Here is a 19,757-nt window from a genome sequence, read left to right as displayed (position 1 = left end):
GAAAAAATAAAGACTGCCACTTTATTTTACAATGAAATTTCGTATTTGCTACAAAGATTTTTTTGGTAAATCTTACGCAAGTCCATTCTAGAAGAGACTTGTCAACAGCAAGTTAATGTAAATAAAAATGGTGAACAAACTTATGGTTGCTCTCCAGGTGGAGATAAATCAGATACGCAATGAGTAAACTTACATACAGACACAACTTATAGTAAATACGCACTCTTTAGTGTACATCGTTGGTAAGTTTTGCTAGCACTTGTATGATGTAAATTCAATTTAAACCAGGAGAAGGTTTGTAGTGGATTTGTACATAAAAAAAAATTATATTGACTTACTTGGTAACGGACTGAGGAGTGGTGTCCGGCAGCTAACCCAAATACAATAGCCAACAGGTGCCTAAGCTACCTGCTGGTTATATATGTGTGATAGTTAATTAGAAATGTGATGCTCATTGGATAAACATTAGCGTGATATTTTGCATAGGAAAATTCTATTTTTAGCATTTAATCCAATAGTTAATTGATTGCTGATAACTCAATGTTTAGTGTGGCAGCCAAACCAAGAGTAGCGTTTAGCCGTTAAATTGAGATGTAATATTTGGCAGTTTTTCGTACAAAGTACAGTGTTTCCTAGTAAACTGTTTGGTATTATTTTAAAAAGCTTTCACATTGATTCTATATATAACATTTATATATTAGTTATGTATCATAATATGAGTTTTATGAATAGAATGCTGCCCCAAATTAATTACCTGTAGCATAGACTGTTATATGTGCGATGTACAGAGAGTTACAGTTACCTAGCGTTCTAGAGCGTCTGACCTGAACATCTTGAACTTGTTGCAAACAGCAAGTTTAGATTCAATTTTTCTAAAGGCGAGTGGTGGCATTGATAATGGCATTCAACTGGAATTTCTTTTTGCAACTATGCATGGTTGTAAAGGTTCCCATGCCAGTGGACTCAGACATGTCCAGCCAAAATTACAGAGCCATTGCTTGTGTAACAATGCTCTTAAAAACATACACAGCTCTTCTTGCGGTAAATGACATACTCGACCTTCAAGGGATTACCCACACAAATGAACAATGTTAAAAACCTTAATTTTAATAAAACTCTTTATACTGTGTAACTCTTCAGATGATGTCATATAGAATTACAATTCAACACTTACTAACCACTCACACGAATCTACTAGAATAAGAGGCGGGTCTGTCCGTCGCCAAAATTGCAAGGAGCTTTAATCAAACCGGGTATCGCTGCTGAGTATTTGGATTTCAAGATTCCCGTGCTACCACTACCTTACTCTATCATTTATATCTATATCTGAGTAAAATTGTATACATACTTATTACACATGATGATCTCTCACAATCTCAGACTGCCAACGTACTAGTATAGATAATTTATTACAATGTAAAATCTATAAAATTAACAAAACCGCAATAAAACAAGCATTAGTATATGAATAAAACTTGATAAAACATTATAATAGGGAGGGTGCAAAAAAGAAAATATTACCAATAGAGTCTTGATAATCCTCGTTGCCCATAGTTATAAGTAACCACACATCACAATAGTGGCCAGGAATGTTATGAACATATGATAGAAGACTTACTACACATAACAAAGTGCAATTATGGAAGCATATATATAGAGCAAAGGCTGTTTAATTAAAAAGGTTTATAATTTTGACTGCTTTTGTTCAGAGAAAAAGCTGGAAGTTTAAAAATGGTATGCAGAACTGTCTTGTCAATATTTTACAGCAGCAAGCTGTCAAGGCTGAGATGGGGCGTACATAACCCTCCCATAATCAATCAGGAATGCATCGGGATCATCTTCAGGCTTCAAAGATCAACCAAGGAACTGGTATTTAGGATACCCAGTTTGACCCTTTCCAATGAGAATCGGATGTAGCAACTTAAATCCAGAGCCTGCCATCTTCACCTAAATCATAACCATGAAAGTGCCAGTTAGGAGTTAGCAGAAATAGACACTGATAAATTTATTTTGGTATTATAAATTTGCCTAAATCATAAAATATAATGCGGGATTTACCACCAGTATATACATATATGATATACTACTACAGCACGATTGATAAAGGAGTGTATAGTGACAATACTACAGGTAGATGATATACTATTAGAGTACTATTGATAAAGTAGTACAGAGTAACAATACTACAGGTAGACGATATACTACTATAGTACTAATAATAAAGTAGTACAGAGTAACAATACTACAGGTAGATGATGTACTACTAGAGTACTATTGATAAAGTATTACAGAGTAACAATATACTGCAGGTAGATGATATACTACTAGAGTAATATTGATAAAGTAGTACAGAGTAACACTACTACAGGTAGATGATATACTACTAGAGTACTATTGATAAAGTAGTACATAGTAACAATACTACAGGTAGATGATATACTACTAGAGCACTATTGATAAAGTAGTACATAGTAAGAACACTACAGGTAGATGATGTACTACTAGAGTAATATTGATAAAGTAGTACAGAGTAACAATACTCCAGGTAGATGATATACTACTAGAGTACTATTGATAAAGTAGTACAGAGTAACAATACTACAGGTATATGATATACTACTAGAGTACTATAGATAAAGTAGTACAGAGTAACAGTACTACAGGTATATGATATACTACTAGACTACTATGGATAAAGTAGTACAGAGTAACAGTACTACAGGTAGATGATATACTACTAGAGTACTATTGATAAAGTAGTATAGAGTAACAATACTACAGGTAGATGATATACTACTAGAGTACTATAATAGTATAGTACTATTATGTAAACAGAAGTATCAATTACTCTATAAGTACTTTTAATAGCTACATCAGCTACTCCTAAAACATTGAGTCTATTTTCATAGCTCCACTCAAAATTTTTTTGGAATGGAGCCTTATGAGCCTTGTATATTAGAGTATCATAGTTATGCCGTACTGCTTTATCAATAATTGATAACTATGATGTAATCAGCTTGGCAACAGTTTAGCAATTACCATGGCGACAGACAAACAACAACAATACACAATTAAACTCACCGATACCATATAAGAAACGAAAATGTTTCGAGTTGATTTGATGTTTCCACAAACAGTCGGAGGAATTGGTCCAATCACGTATGAACTCTTGTTATTCCGAGTGTTTGGCATGATTGGCTGACCTGGCTGGGCTACAGCTAATTTCTTTGTGCAAGTTTGAGAAGACCTTCCAGCTAGACACTTTGTTATCTCTACGATGCACACCTTGGGAGTAATCTCAAACCCGTTCATGTTGTCTACGGTTAGGCTAACTTGGAGAGTTTCATCTATAAAGATGGTGATTTAATGGTCAGGGTAGATCAGTGACAAGATAATCATAGATGGTGTTGACAAACTCTTTTTTATTTCTAATAAGTAGAAAACAACTTGCGGTTCAAGACAGATTCTGACAGAATAAATGAATTGTTTAAAAATCAGGAAGTCAAATCATTCTATTCCAAAACTGACGATCGAACTTTTTGAAAACAGTTATGTAAGGCTTTTAGCAATCAGTCATTTTTGATGCCTTTCTAATGCCCTAGAAAATAATAGTAACTATCTTTCTCGTTGACAGAGGGCAATAAAAGCAATCCTTTTTTACTTATTGATATTTATATATTACTTTTTACGGCATAACCATACATAAAAGATCTTTTTTATTAATCTGATCATAAATTGTGCAATATAAGTATATATACACATATACACATACACACAAATACATGCATACAAGTATGTACATAAATACATATATAAACATATATGTATGTACTAGATAAATTCCTGAAAAGTTTCAGCTAATAAAAAGTTTTTGAATATAAAATTATTTTTAATTGGCCAAGTTTCTTCACCCAATGAATTTGATTAACTAAAGCCCGGTTCCCATATACGCCGCAAAGCACCGGCGACAGCACCGCAGGCTATTGCGGTAAAATGGAAACCTTCACGCCGCGGATCGTAGTGCACCGCCGGTGGATGCCTGCGGTCAACGCAAGAGTTTGTGCATGTTCAAATTTCGCAAACGACCGCAGGCAAAACCTTCCCGAAATGCACTGTACGGATAAAGGTCACCATTATAGGCACGGCATGGCGAGCGAGCATTTTATTTGATTACGTAATTATGTTTACGATATTATTAACGATGTGGCTTTTATGTGAACATTAAACTGCGCCGAGCACCTCAAGTGTTTTGCTGTGCGATATTACCGCCGGTGCTTTGCTACGTATATGGGAACCAGGCTTTAAGCTAGTCTGAATCTTAACTATAATAATAGCTGTGTTCGTCCTTTTATTAGGGTGTTAAGAAAAAAGATTGGACTTCACAGTACAAGCTGTACATTCTGTGGAAGCACGGATGTGAAGCTACGCGCCTGACTACTTAGCCAATAAACTAGGTTACCATGGCTTGGAATACCTCTACCATTTACTTATATGCATAATCATTATGAGTCACTCACTCAATCATGATCTTCAAGCATGCAAGAATTATCCAAAAGTGCTAGTTATTCAAATAGTATCGCAAGAAGCACGTAGTCGCAAGTAGGCCATGTGGTGTAGTGGATAGTGTGGCTTATTGCAGAATGATTGTTTATTCATTGCTATAACTATATTGGTATAACTGCATAACATAACTGCATATGTACATTATACATAACTGTATAACGAACACTTAGATTTACACATAATACATAATACATAAATATATATAATACATAAATATATATAACACATTAATATATATTACATGTAATACATATAACACACAAATACATATAACACATAAATACACATTACACATAAATATACATATATATATAAAATGTATTAAGAAATGTAAACTTTAAAAAATATTTACTCCTTAAAGTTTCATATTCGTTACCATTCATCAGATAAAACTGAAAAAAAATGTATATGGTAACTAAATCAGGTGCAAAAGCATATGAAAAGATAACAATACACTAAAGACCTAAAAGATAACTAGTGGAATATAGAAAAAAATTGGAATAAAGTATATTTTTAGTAAAGTCGCTACAAATCTGTTTCGCGCAATGCAATCCTGAGGTGCAGTCAGAAAACCGCAACGGAGGGATGCATTGCACGAAACAGATTTGTAGCGATTTTACTGAACATTTAATTTACCCCTAATTTTTTCTATTTTATATATATACATATACTAGTACAAAAAAAAAAAATATATATACAGCTAGTATATATACGAGCATACTCGTATAAACGGCAAGTATATATATATATAAAAAAAAATTGTTTCCTCACCCCGGATACCCCGTATGGGTGGTAAATTCTGCTCTAACTCGGGTCTCCTACCAGAGACCTGGGAGTTTGAGCACTCGCCTCAAGATCTTAGCTGTTCCCAATAGCGCTTTTTTCTGCAACTCACCTGAGTTGATTGTTGTTGGTATTTGGGCAAGCCACATTTAATGCGCTGGTGTTATTGCGCCCAGTGCCCCAATGACTACTGGGATTACAGTTGTTCTTACATTGCAGCATTTTTCAATCTCTTCTCCAAGAGGGAGATATTTCTCTACCTTTTCTTTTTCTTTGCTGGCTATATTGTAGTCATTGGGTACTGCTATATCTATTATAGTAGCCCTCTTGTTTTCCTTGTCTACCACCACTATCTCTGGTTGGTTTGCTAGGACATGCTTGTCAGTTCGGATGTAGATATAAATATATATATATATATCTACATCCGGTATATATATATATATACCGGATGTAGATATATATATATACTGTATATATACCGGATGTAGATATATATATCTACGTTCGGTATATATATATATATATATACAGCTAGTATTTATGTATATACGGCTATTATATATGTATATATGGCTAGTATATATGCATATACGGCTAGTGTATATATATACTACATTTTTGTACAAAATTTCTGTGTTTCTGTTGGCTACTTGATACTAGCTTACCCAAATTAGCCAATGGCAACTACACTACCTGCAACTGTTTAAAAGTGGTTTTAATATTTGGCTAGTATATATAAATATATATACTAGCCAAATGCCTGACATTTCACAGGTATTAAAAACAAATTGTAGGCAGTTGCAGGTAGTGTAGTTGCTTTTGGCTAATTTGAGTAAGCTAGTATCAAGTAGCCAACAAAAACACAAAACTTTTGTACAAAACCAGCTCAAGTTTTCATGTTTATTCCAAGTCTTGCTGGATCCATTATTGTATGTCAGTAATATTTTAGTAACTCTCTGATATACACATGTAGACTGCAGAAATAAAACATTAGTTTAACCTCGATAATACTATCTGAAATATTAGAGTATTATTGATAAAGTAGTGCAGAATAACTATACTACAGGTGGATGATATACTACTAGAGTACTATTGATAATGTAGTACAGAGTAACAATATTACAGGTAGATGATATACTAATAGAGTACTATTGATAAAGTAGTACAGAGTAACAATACTACAGGTAGATGATATACTACTAGAGTACTATTGATAAAGTAGTACAGAGTAGCAATACTACAGGTAGATGATATACTACTACAGTGATATTGATAAAGTAGTAAATAGTAACAATACTACAGGTAGATGATATACTACTAGAGTACTATTGATGAAGTAATACAGAGTAACAATACTACAGGTTGATGATATACTACTAGAGTACTATTGATGAAATAATACAGAGTAACAATACTACAGGTAGATGATATACTACTAGAGTATTATTAATAAAGTAGTACAGAGTAACAATGCTACAGGTAGATGATATACTACTACAGTAATATTGATAAAGTAGTACAGAGTAGCAATACTACAGGTAGATGATATACTACTAGAGTATTATTGATAAAGTAGTAGAGAGTAACAATACTGCAGGTAGATGATATACTACTAGAGTACTATTGATAAAGTAGTAGAGAGTAACAATACTACAGGTAGATGATATACTACTAGAGTACTATTGATAAAGTAGTGTAGAATAACAATACTACAGGTGGATGATATACTACTAAAGTACTATTGATGAAGTAGTACAGAGTAGCAATGCTACAGGTAGATGATATATTACTAGAGTACTATTGATAAAGTAGTACAGAGTAGCAATACGACAGGTAGATGATACACTACTGAAGTACTATTGATGAAGTAGTACATAGTAACAATACTACAGGTAGAGGATATACTACTAGAGTACTATTGATAAAGTAGTATAGAGTAACAATACTACAGGTAGATGATATACTACTAGAGTACTATTGATAAAGTAATACAGAGTAACAATACTACAAGTAGATGATATACTACTAGAGTATTATTAATAAAGTAGTACAGAGTAACAATACTACAGGTAGATGATATACTACTAGAGTATTATTAATAAAGTAGTACAGAGTAACTATACTACAGGTAGATGATGTAATACCAGAGTACTAATATGTATAATACATACAAGTTATGTATATATTATATGTAATGCTTGCATGTATTATATAGCAGATATATATGTAGATACAGGAGGTGAGCAAGCTAATCCAACATGAATCTACAGACCTGATCCGATGACAAGTCCACACTTGTTGATGTGGGCTGTCACTATGATGGGACGAGAAGTAAAACAGAGGCAGGAATCAGTGTGTGATTGTTCCGCAATAGCAGGTAGCTAAAATAGGTCAAAAGGAAGCGAGTTGCTTGGTACGATTAAGAAATAGATCGATAAATAAACTGCTTCTATACTCTAGTTAACAGAAAAAACCATGGGTCTTATGAAACAATGTTTTTGTATTCCTCCTTAAGGCAAAAATAAATTAGATCTGCCTCCCTTAACACACGGTGGCATACAAAAGGAGACAAATCCCTTGGCGCTATTGTTAGTTTTGAAACTCCACCAACTAAACACATTGAGTATTTGCCAGTGTTATAATTTTTTATAAAAAAGCCTGTATTTATACATTTAATTAATTTTGGTAAATCTATGCCTCATATGTAAGCCTCAGTTCTATGCTTAGTACGTAAGCCTCAATTCTATGCCTCATATGTAAGCCTCAATTTTATGTTTCATATGTAAGCCTCAATTCTACGCCTCACACGTTAGCCTTATTTCTATGCCTCATATGTAAGCCTCAATTCTATGCCTCATAAGAATTCCTCTATTCTATGCTTCATACGTAAGCCTCTATTCTATGCCTCCTACGTAAACTTCAGTTCTATGCTTTATACGTAAGTGTATTCAAATTAAAGAAAACAATCAAACAATATTAAACTGTGCTGTTTTAAAAATATAAAATGTTTTTAATATTGACAGCAACAAGGATTACACTTTAATTCCCTATCAGTTCATCAAGGTAGGTTGGATATAAAAAACCCACAACCATATCCGCAATGAGAGGGTTCTCTTGGCTATTATTAAACCATGTTACATCAAATACAACAAAGATCTTATAAACACTTGGATATAAGAAACTGAGGGGTGAAAGTAGCTTGATAATCACATAAATGACCATAGTTTACGGTTGTCAGTAAACTGCGGTGCTGCTTGCACTTCTGAATGCCAAACTATCAAAACGTTTTTCATGAATCGATAGCTCCATATTAAAAATAAAATAGTTTTTACCGCAAACATTTCACAAATGCTTAAGACTTATAAATGTTGGCAGCGACAGCAATGATATCACATCACCAGCTCAAAATAAAGCAATCAGATTAATTCATGCTAAACAGAGGGTTGTAGGTGATTTTCCATAAAACAACATGTATGTTTTTTCTTATACGAGTACATGTCATCAACAAGTTCAAATCACTAATGATTATACAACATGTAACAACAAAATGACTTAAAATTCAACTATATTCTTTACTATAATAAGAGCCATGTCAAATCTCTTATTTGTCCAAAGTCATGCCTATAGAATAAGGGAAAAATCGATTCACACAAGAATTGAACTAAGATTCCGGAGCAATGCAGCCAAGGTCGCAACCAACTATACCACCAGACCTCCTTGTGGCATTAGGGAATAATTGCGCATATTTCTACTATAATAACTGCTATGTTCACGCCTTCAAAAGATATAAAATCACTTCACACAGGAATTGAGCTTGTGTCTTCGAGATTAGCAGCCAAGCACACTACCAACTACACCATCGGACTACTCTGAAGGAAAGATAGTGCATATAACGATTATACATGATACTTTATCATGTGTAAACTTTTTATTGCTATATGTATTTGTCAGACTGTGTGTATGTGTGTAGTTCCAGCTATAGCTATTAAAGCCACGTAATGAAGAATCCGTAAAGCAGAAGATTTGACTCAGAACCTCTCGTCCATCAGTCCAACTGTCTTACTAACTAAGTTATTAACTGTCTTACTAACTAAGCCAAACGAGCTTTATAGATTCACTAGGCAATATATGTCTCTATATGGGAGCAAATACACAACTCATTCGATCACAAGCCAATGCATGCCATAACGTCAGTAGAAGCTGTAGCTCTTATTAATAAGCTTACTTAAATTTTCCAATTGCAATGTGCCAGGCTGATAGCCAGTGGCAGCCAACTCTCATTACCTCTCATTGTTTATAAGCTGATTTTAAATACTCGGGCATCGCCGGGTAGCACAGCTAGTATTTTATATATGTGCATGTGAGAATGCATATGGCCGTATATGTTGTTAATATATTTAGTCTGGCATTACCTATGATAGCACACTACTATTACTTATTGTATAGAAAATAGTAGTGTGTAATTATTTTTACTTAGAAGTCAAATAATCTCGGATTTGTTAGGACTGATTTTTATTCATGTCATATTCATTGATATTTATTCATGATTTTTGACTATTTTTCTTTTGACATCAAAATGGTTATGGAGGAGGCAAGTCAAAGATCTCAACCTAAAGCTATACATTTTCATGTTCAAATTTCCCTGAAATTGCTTACTGTTAAATGATTAACTTTAGCTATAGTAACTTTCTTGAAGGCTAGATCAGAAACCCACAAGCAACCACATAGCTATTAGCACCTGCTAACATTGTCACCTGTAGGGTCAAGTTCAGTGGGAGTGGGTTTGAAACTTTGATAGTGAAAGATGATTTCTCATCAAAGATGACTCCAAACCGACTCATCCTGGCACTCAGTAAGTAGACGATACGGCCATGGGGCCCGGCGTAGCTGGAAGGCAGGTGCCTGAGGGAAGGAAAAAAGTGGATAAATCTCAAATATACCAAAGAAACACATTTAGCAATAAACTATTAATCTATATATATATATAAATCACAGTTTATGTCCGTCCATGATTTGGTCTGTGGTTCGACCTGTCCAGCTATAGCTATTAAAATCTTAAAATTAAGAGTCTGTATCGCAAAAGATTTGATCTCGGAACTTCCGTTTCACTAGTTCAACCAGCTAACCAATTGAATTACGTGATATGCAGTGGATTCATAGGGTGATATGAGTGGTTATCTAGGTTAAAATATGCATAGCAACTCTGCATTACGTTACGGTGCAATGTCACTAAAGCTTTCCCTCACGGCTCTCATTAATAAGTTAAGCAATACGAATAGTAGCTTACTCAAATTAGCCAAAGGCAATGTGTCAGGATAATGGCATGTGGCAGGCAACTACATCGCCTGCAATTGTTTATAAGCTGACTTTTAACACCCGTGCAGCACCGGACATTTCATTAGTAGTAACATAAGTACAGACTTTCTGTATATAGGCAAACTAAGTAGCAATGGTGTTACCTGGTAGTTAGTCACTCCTAGGAAAGGATTATAAGAAAATGATCTCTAAATAGATTGAAGAAACACCAGAGTTGAGCAAAAACTGGGATAATTATATGAAATATTTGAGAGTTGTTTGGCCAAAATATGATAAAATCATGAAGTCTAGATTTATAGAATTTTATTAACACTAGTACAAGTTATAAACCCTTCGGAAAGATATATTTACTCACAAGCATATGCCATGGCTGCAATTGTTGACCCTAAAATACGATTGAATTAAGTACAAGTGAAACATTTTCATATTTGTTTCATATACATCAAAACTATTGAATGTTGACAATGGTTTTGACATACAGAAGAACCTCTACTTACGACAGTAATTTGTTCTGAAAGCTGTTTGGTAAGTAGAAAGTTCATAAGTAGAAGCCGATTTTATTGGATAAATGCCCTAATCCATCCCAAGCCTTTACAAAACTCAAATATAATCTAAATATATAAATCTCAAAGTCTGCGTATCTGTGTGTAGTTCAGTGTGTCCAGCTATAGCTATTAAATAATATAAGGAAAAATTCGTACCACACTAGATATGATCTCTGAGTTTCCCATTCACCAGGCAAATGCATTATCGATTTAGCTACACGAGATTGGTTGCATTCTTCCGGCGATATATGTCGCCAAGTGGGTGAAAATATGCTACTGCTCTCCGTTACGGTGCAACGTCATTGTATGTATTAGTCACAGCCGTAAATTACCAACTTTCTTAAATTAACCATTAGCATTGTGCCAAGCTAGTGACAAGTGGCAGGCAACTACATTATAAGCTGATTTTTTAATACCTGTGTAACGGGGGCATTCCGCTAGTATTTGTGTAAATTATAAATACATGTAAGGGTTAAAACCTGCAACAAAAACACATTAAAAATATATTACTGCCTAATAAACAAAGTACACATGAAAAAATAAAAAAATTGAGAAATAAAAAATGAAAGCTACGAATAGTTTGTTTATCTTTGTCATCGTTTACCTCGACGAGGAAAGACTACAGGCAGTTGGTGGATGGCAGTCAGAAAAAGTGGGTGTTGTATTGTTGCCTTGATTTGGTTTTGCTCAGAATAAATGTTTTTAAAAACGAAAGTAGAAAGATTTATTTACATCGGCAGAAACTGAAAAAACTGTCTTTTTACAGAAAAGCCAGAACTTGAATTACTAGAAATAAAAGTTTTCCTACTTTGCGATATATGACCACTCCAAATTATATAATGAATGGAAACAAAACACTTGCCATTTATTGACTTTCTTTAGTAAAAGAAACTGAGTGAGATGTACTCTGTGTCATGCTCTAAGTTATACCCACAAAAAGCAACTGGCTTAATGGACAAAAGAAATAAACTGACATGTACATGTAATTGTTAGAGGTTTTAACAAGTGAAGCATTTATAATTTATACAAATATTACATTTGAGTTTTGTAAAAGCTTATAGAACAGAATAGGTCATTTATTTGGTTAGAATTGGTTTCTACATGTACTTATGAGATATCTTTTGTAAGTCCAGGCAAAGTTTTTACTACTTTCTTTAATTAAATGCCACCTCTGTTAGACTGCCACTTTGACATTCTTCGATCTTTGCAAACCCATAATAGAAATTAAGTGATCAGTAGAAAAGTGTCCACAAAATTGTATTAATAATAGTTCTTTTATTGTTGCTGAAGCTGTTATCATGGTTTTAGCAATGGTGCACCTGAGAAAATCGATCGTCACAATCGTCAGAACCACATTCCAATTCAAAGTCAGTAAAGTCTAAATCTGATCAATTGTCTTCAGATTCATCAATAATGCGGTTTACAACCTGATATGAAGAGCTGAAGCATTTTGATTAATGATAAGAATACTCCGCAGAAACGCCGTATGATGTAATAATAGTCAGTGTTATGCTGTATCGTTTTCTAACTCCATAGCTTTACAGTTTTTTTTTAAAACTCTGAAAGCAAAACCATCAAAATGATTAATAATTGTATTTGTCTAATGATTTTTTCAAAGTAGCTTTTTTCAACTTGCTCAGATACTTTGACGTGTACGAAAAATCGTTTAGCAAAAACTCTGAGGCCGACGACATTAATGTCGCTCTGCCCAAAGAGGAGTTGAAAATATTGGCGACATTACCATTATTTCCCCTGTAAAAGGGTTAAATTTATCTTTCCATTATTTTGACGATCCGGTCAAAAAATAAAGCACCACTCTTCACTTGAACGTTACCTCTAATTCAAAGCCGCCATAGGAAAAAAGTTTCAAAAAAAGGCGCCATGGCAGTCAAATAGATAGTTTACAGTAAATTGAATAACATTCTCACCTGTCAGCCTGCGTTTGAAAGACAAATGGGACCTTATGAGATCCTTGGTTGAGCACGTAAGGAGATGATTCTAAAGAAGACAAACAATACTTGCTTAATCAACACTTTCAATTTAACAATAACATTATGAAACCTAATCTTGTATATAGAGGCGGGTCCCATGTTCCCAGACTGTATTACCAACTCTTTATTGTGAAGTCTGATCATAAACAGCATTACCAACTTTCCCTTGACTGTAAAAGAACTTAGAATAGCACAAGTCCATTTAAACAGAGTATCATATTGAAAATACAAAACTCGCAAAACTCAATGAAAACATACAAATCAAATAGAACTAATAGCTTTTTCACACTCTTTTGAAAAAGTTCTAATTAGAGGTCCTTGTGGTAGCTGCAGAAAAAATGACTGTAGGACACCGAGTCTGATAGATTGTATATTTGTTATGAATAGAAAAACCAACTGTTTCAGTGTAAGGCTCTTGTTGCTGAGGAGAATCTTTTTAACTTTGTCTAACTTAATTTCGTCGTTGCCAAAAATGTAAATCATCGTATCATTAGACACCATTGTTCATTATTATTCATTTCTCGATTGGCTAAAAGTGCCCTCAGTATTTTGGCAATATTTCTAGAACTAATAGTCTAATTGACTTGACACTTTAACAATAGGCTGAAGAGGCATTAAATGACACTAATAAAAAGCTCAAATGACGTAATTGTACTCAAACTGAAAGTGCAAAAAAGAAACAAAGTGAAATTAAAAAACAGCTGCAACTGACAGAAAAAGATTGATAATTTCTAATGTTTGAGAAGTTTACTCAAGAGTGGGAAAACAACTCCTTGAATCATTGAAGAGAAGTCATTTTCCCACAACTCGCAAAGAGACTGAAATATTTTCACAAATTTTTAGTAAAGTTTATTAGAAAGTATCAATCTTTTTCTGTCAGTTGCAGTTGTTTTGATGTTTGAGATGGTCTGTTGCCAGGGTGTTTCAAATTAAAATCAACAAAACTTGATTGCAGTTAAAACACTCAAATCAAGCAAAAGTGTGATTTTGACATTTATAATAGTGCGTAATGGTGCACCCTAAACATATTAGCCAGTATCAGTTATAGCAGCGATAATACCTATTGATGTCATTTGCACGAATTTTGCAAAGACTGCAACACCGCCGTGCAAAGAATTGTTGGTTGTATGAAATAACATACTGAAAGGTGTTCAACTTTTAAAGCAGCCAAAAAAGAATCACTCTGGTAGGAGCAGAAGTGAAGCCTACAGCTTCAGAAAAACAGACTACAACAACAACAGCAGTACTTGCACCTAAACCATGTGCTGCCTCACTAACAAGAAAGCTCACATAGCAACGAAGAATGAATTCTGGATTGTCAGCATGTGAGAGTCAAACAAGCAAAACTGAAAGAGAAAGAATTGATGAGCTTGTGGAAAGGATGATTTACACAAAAGACTGGTTTCGGTTAGTTGAACACGAGACATAGCGTCGATGGAAAAAGTCCAGTTCAGGATATAAGCTACCTGCACTCAAGGAGATGGCTAGCCCCTTGCTTGACAAGGTGCGTGATAAATTAAGTAATGAAAAAGGCTGGCAAGCTGGCATTCATATTTCACATGATCAACCACATTGATCGCATTAAGGAAGAATGTGCTTAAACCTTTCATAGCACATTTTTATGTCCTTAGCTCTCATGTCTACACATTATGAAACTGCGAGTAGCTTTACTCCACTAACTTACATAGAGTTTACGCCATATAATCTTACACAACTGTTGATTGCGAGAAATATAAGAAGTTTAGGCATGTGAGTCACTAATAGTGAAAAGTGGGTTCATCAGCATTCGGATGTGCAATGCAATACACAGACAATTTACATAAGGAAAAATAATCGAAAAATCAGATTTATCAAAACATCATGAAAACTAACTAAAATAAAAAAGCTAAAAGCAGGCCAAAACTCTTAAATGAAGTGAATGATTCTAGTAAAAGACATCATAAACTATTTCAGTTTGTTTGTGAAAAATTGGCTGCTCTTTTAGACATTCCACAGCTAAGGTGTCAATTATGAAACATACTTATATTTTCTATCAGCTACCCTAAGTTTGGATTGCCTCTGCAAATGGTCTTCATTCTGGCATAGGACTAATCATGATCAGAATTATCTGTAGTTGAGTACTCTTCCTAATACTACCGATGGCCCTATTAATCATAACTCAGTGCCCTAACCACTGAACAATGTAGGTATAATATAACAATATATATGCTAATGATAATATTTAGTACGGATCATATTATCTACTTCAATCTTTACTATAATAAGAGCCACACTGGAAATTTGGGAAAAAATTGCTTTTAAAGGGATTTGAACTTGCACCTTTCAACTTGGCAGACCGGCCCTACCACCTGTGCTGACCAACCAACTAGCAGAAAGTTATTACATGACAATATCTCACAGAGAGCCCTAGACTACCAGGGTACTAGTCTTTGCTATAATAAATGCCCCGTTCAAATGAATTCTAGATTGTCAGCATATGAGAGTCAAACAAGCAAAACTAACAAGGAATTGATGAGCTTGCGCCAAAAATGATCTACGCAATCAATTGGTTCAGGTTAGTGGAACTTAAGATATAGCTTCGATGGAAAAGTTCAGGGCAGGATATAAGCCACCTACACGCAAGGAGATGTCTAACCCATAGCTAGACAAGTGTATGATGATCAAGGTACTGCAAAGGCTGGCAACCCAGTATTCATAATTCACACAATCAACCGCATCTATCACATTAAGGAAGTGCTTAAATCTTTCATAATGTTTTTTTAATGTCTCCAGCTCTCATTCCTACGTAGTATGAAACCACTGGTAGCTCTTGTCCACTAACTTACATAGAGTTTGTACAACATAAGTTTATGCAACTGTTGATTGCAAGAAATATAACAAATTAAACCATGTAAGTCGCTGCTGCTGAAAAGTAGGTTCATCAGCATTCGGATGTGCAATGCATTACCCAGACAATTTACATGAGCAAAAATAAGCGAAAAATCAAATTTATCAAAAACATCACAAAAATCAATAAAATAAAAAAAGCTAAAAGCAGGCTAAAGCTATTAAATAAAATTATTGATTCTAATAGAAGACAGCATCAACTATCTCAGATTTTTTGTGTGAAGAGTTGGCTGTTCTTTCAGACCTTCAACAGCTGAGGTTTCAATTATGAGACATAATTATATTTTTTATCAGCTTCCCCAGGTTTGGATTGCCTCTGCAAATTGTCTTCCTCGTGGCATAGGACTAATCATGACCACTTGCTTGTGAGATAAAGCAGAAATATGTATAAGATAATATGTAGTATGGATTATATTATCTACTTCAATATTTACTATAATAAGAGCCACGCTTGAAAATTAGGAAAAATTGCTTTTAAAGGGATTTGAACTCGCACCTTTCAACTTGGCAGACCGACCCTACCACCTGTGCTGACCAACCAACCAGCAGAGAGTTATTATATAACAATAGCTCGCAGAGCGCACTAGACTACCAAGGTACTAGTCTTTGCTATAATAAAACTCTTGTTTATCTGTTCAGAGTCATAGCTGGAGATTAAAAAAGGGAATGCATTAATTGGGGTTCGAACTTGTGACTGTTCTATGTAGACGGATACTCTAACACTTGTGAAAATCAACCGCTATTAAATTCTCATCTCAGAATACTTGTACACATAGTTATTATCTGCGCTTTACTGGCACACCTAATGATCTCTCACAGTACATTAGATGACCAGAGTACTAGTATTACTAAAAGTAAAGGAAGACGACAACTGTCATATATATACATCATTGTTACTATATACTATAGATGATAGCGTATAGGTTTCTTAGTGATGCCATGATGCTGACCAATAGCAGACTAGTGACAAAAACACGGGTCCGCTACTGGTCAGCACCATGGCATCACTACGATACGGTTATACTGTTCCTATTTCTCTCACAATGCCTGAATGAGATCTGAGACGCTATCTGTTATTTACTGCTAGCTAAGTGATGAACCACGTATTTCATCATGTTTATCTCTTGTCAGTGAGTATACTATCATATTTACTTTGTGCTTTTTAGTGCTCATATCAAACATTCATTCATAAGCCATAAGTCTAAAAGTTACTAGTTGTGGTAAAAGGAGAATCAAGAAGATGATCACTATGGAAACGAAAAAAATACAGTAATTTAATAAAGGCAAGCGCATCATTAGTCTCGCCTCGATAAAGTATGACTGAAACCAGTTAAATATGTGGTTGCATCAAATTTGAGTTGATTTTAAAAGAAAGAATGTTTGTTTGTCTATCAGTTGATATGTTGTGTGTTGTGTTAGGCGATCTCATTGTCAAGATATTTGAAGATTAAAATAGAAAGAAATTGATCACGGTAAAAGCGCTCAGGCCAAAAAAACATGTCCAGACTGGCCCAAAAAGATGTAACGTGTGATACAACCTGTATCTATGGGCTAGTGCGATACAAGTCTAGTCCTATGCGAATCTATTGGCATATATTTTATTTTGTATTTGCTTATGTTGGCTAGAATAAAATTTTAAATCCAGCTAAAAATACATTATTATGAATGTCTCAAACCCCTCAAATAAGGGAAATCAAAAACTTGTCATATTAGCTTCTTTTAAATGCTGCGTACACATTTTAGTACTGACTACCAATTCTAATGGCCTACGGTAATTATGTCAAGCAAACTAAGTAGAATAAGGTATTTGTTTTGGCGCAGTTCCGTCGCTATCCACACAGGAAACTAGTTACTAAGCAAAGTAAGCATGCTGTGTCTTTGAAAAGATTATGTGGCAAAACCAACTGCATTCCCAAAAAGTCATGTACATTGTATAGTCAATTTTATTAAGTCAATATTGGTGTCAATTTGTAGAAAAAAATTCACTGGTCCCATTTGATTAGTTGATTCAAGTACTAAACAAATGGTCAAGCTATGCAAAAGTACCTGTCAATTATACAGCTCTGATTACACTTCATAAATCCATCTATCAGACAATATTTCAGCACAGGTGTCAATGGAGCTATAATGTATTTGATGTTCTGCAAATCATGTTTTGCATTATCTTCAACAATATTATTTTATTATATAATTTATACAAGCCAAAAAAAATTTCGTCTCAGCATAAAGCTTTTATAAAAAATATCTATCTAAGTCGTGGCCCCCTCACATAGTTTTAGCTGATACAATAAGACAGATTAATCTGCTGCAGCAAACTCAAACAAAACATCATGGTTTATGCAGCACACATTGAAGTCTCTCTTTTCCATTTATGGCAGTTTCCACTCTGACAAAGCTGCTTCGCTGGTGCGGCCACATAAACTTCCTATAACCAATAAAAAAATTGCAATAAATATATGTCATTCATAGAGTTGTCGTTCTAGCACGTATCTACTAAAAGCTTTCAAATTGGGAGTTAGATAGACTGCGAGTGTAATTTTAAAAATGAATAAACGTTTAACAACAGCATAAGTACGCCAAGCCAACGATTCAAAGCTTTGATTCTGGGAGTCAAAGATGAGCATTGATCAATCGATTTTTCTCACTTTGTACAAGTGAGAATGGAACATCTAAACTCTAAAGTCTAATCATAAATCTAATTTACTAGATAAAACTGCCTAAGGAAGTTTGAAGCAAAAATTATAGCTATATAGGAGAAACGATAAAAAAATTATAAAACTATGATTGGTGATAGCAATAAGTTATAATTCTATTAATTAGTACATGTATAATTAATGAGTACTAACATTATTACCTTTAGTATATTCATCAATCTAAGCCATTGTATTGCTAGATGCTATGGATTAAAAAGAAGCCGCCAAAAACTCACCGTGCATCCGTATCTTGCACTTGTGCACTGGAAATTACATTATAGTCTCAAACAGGAAAATATAATCTGAATGTAAACACAACAGTATTGTATATCTATAGGAGACTCAAAGTAAAAGATAAATTACCTCCATTTTCCTATCTTCCTCTGCAGCATAACGATGCTGACGCCTGTCAGCTCTAACTATAAGCTGTCTGCCCTAAACTTTAACCACCTGATGCTCAGAAAACTCAGAGTCACCTTCGCAGGAACTGAGCATTTTTAAAATTATGTTGTTTGTCAAATAAAATGTGTCAATTGAGTGATTCATTGAAGTAGCGATGTTAATTGATTTAGTAAATATCGATGTCGAAGCGATCTAATAATAGAGTCAAATCCTTAACTTCGAGTTCATAGACAACGCATTTTACGAGAGATAACATTTATTATAACCTAAATAAAAAATTCATGCTGATGATTGGCTAAAGAAGAGATCTTATATTTATGCCTTGTGATCTCTTTTTAGATGTATCACATGCTACGTCAAGAATAAAGCACCCGCTGGAATCTGAGCTTTTTAAAGGAGGCCTCATTCAAACGCATATATCTCTGGACAGGTTTACTCTATAAATACAAAACTGACATCAAATCATAGCTGATGTTTTAGCCTTTTATTGGTCTTAATTTTATTAAATCGATGAGTAGTGCCCGTGAGAGACAGCCATGTGTAATAAATATGTGCACAATTTTTTTTTGATGTAGAAA

At 34.2% G+C, this 19,757-nt stretch overlaps 1 protein-coding gene across 1 annotated transcript in view; it reads right to left on the bottom strand.

The window, feature by feature from the left end:
• Nucleotides 1-1,390: 1,390 nt before the first annotated feature.
• Nucleotides 1,391-19,757, bottom strand: part of LOC137401962 (arrestin domain-containing protein 1-like) — a 35,728-nt gene continuing 17,361 nt past the window's right edge. Inside the window, exons 4-8 of the mRNA XM_068088433.1 lie at nt 13,136-13,205; nt 10,101-10,248; nt 7,619-7,727; nt 3,082-3,347; nt 1,391-1,947 (exon numbers count right to left, since the gene is read on the bottom strand). Of these exons, the coding sequence (XP_067944534.1) occupies nt 1,855-1,947; nt 3,082-3,347; nt 7,619-7,727; nt 10,101-10,248; nt 13,136-13,205 (686 nt within the window). The 3' untranslated portion in view covers nt 1,391-1,854. The remainder of the gene's footprint in view (nt 1,948-3,081; nt 3,348-7,618; nt 7,728-10,100; nt 10,249-13,135; nt 13,206-19,757) is intronic.

This window comes from Watersipora subatra, chromosome 8 (assembly GCF_963576615.1).
Source record: "Watersipora subatra chromosome 8, tzWatSuba1.1, whole genome shotgun sequence".
Classification (NCBI taxonomy): Eukaryota; Metazoa; Bryozoa; class Gymnolaemata; order Cheilostomatida; family Watersiporidae; genus Watersipora; species Watersipora subatra.
This window is presented reverse-complemented; position numbering and strand designations above follow the sequence as displayed.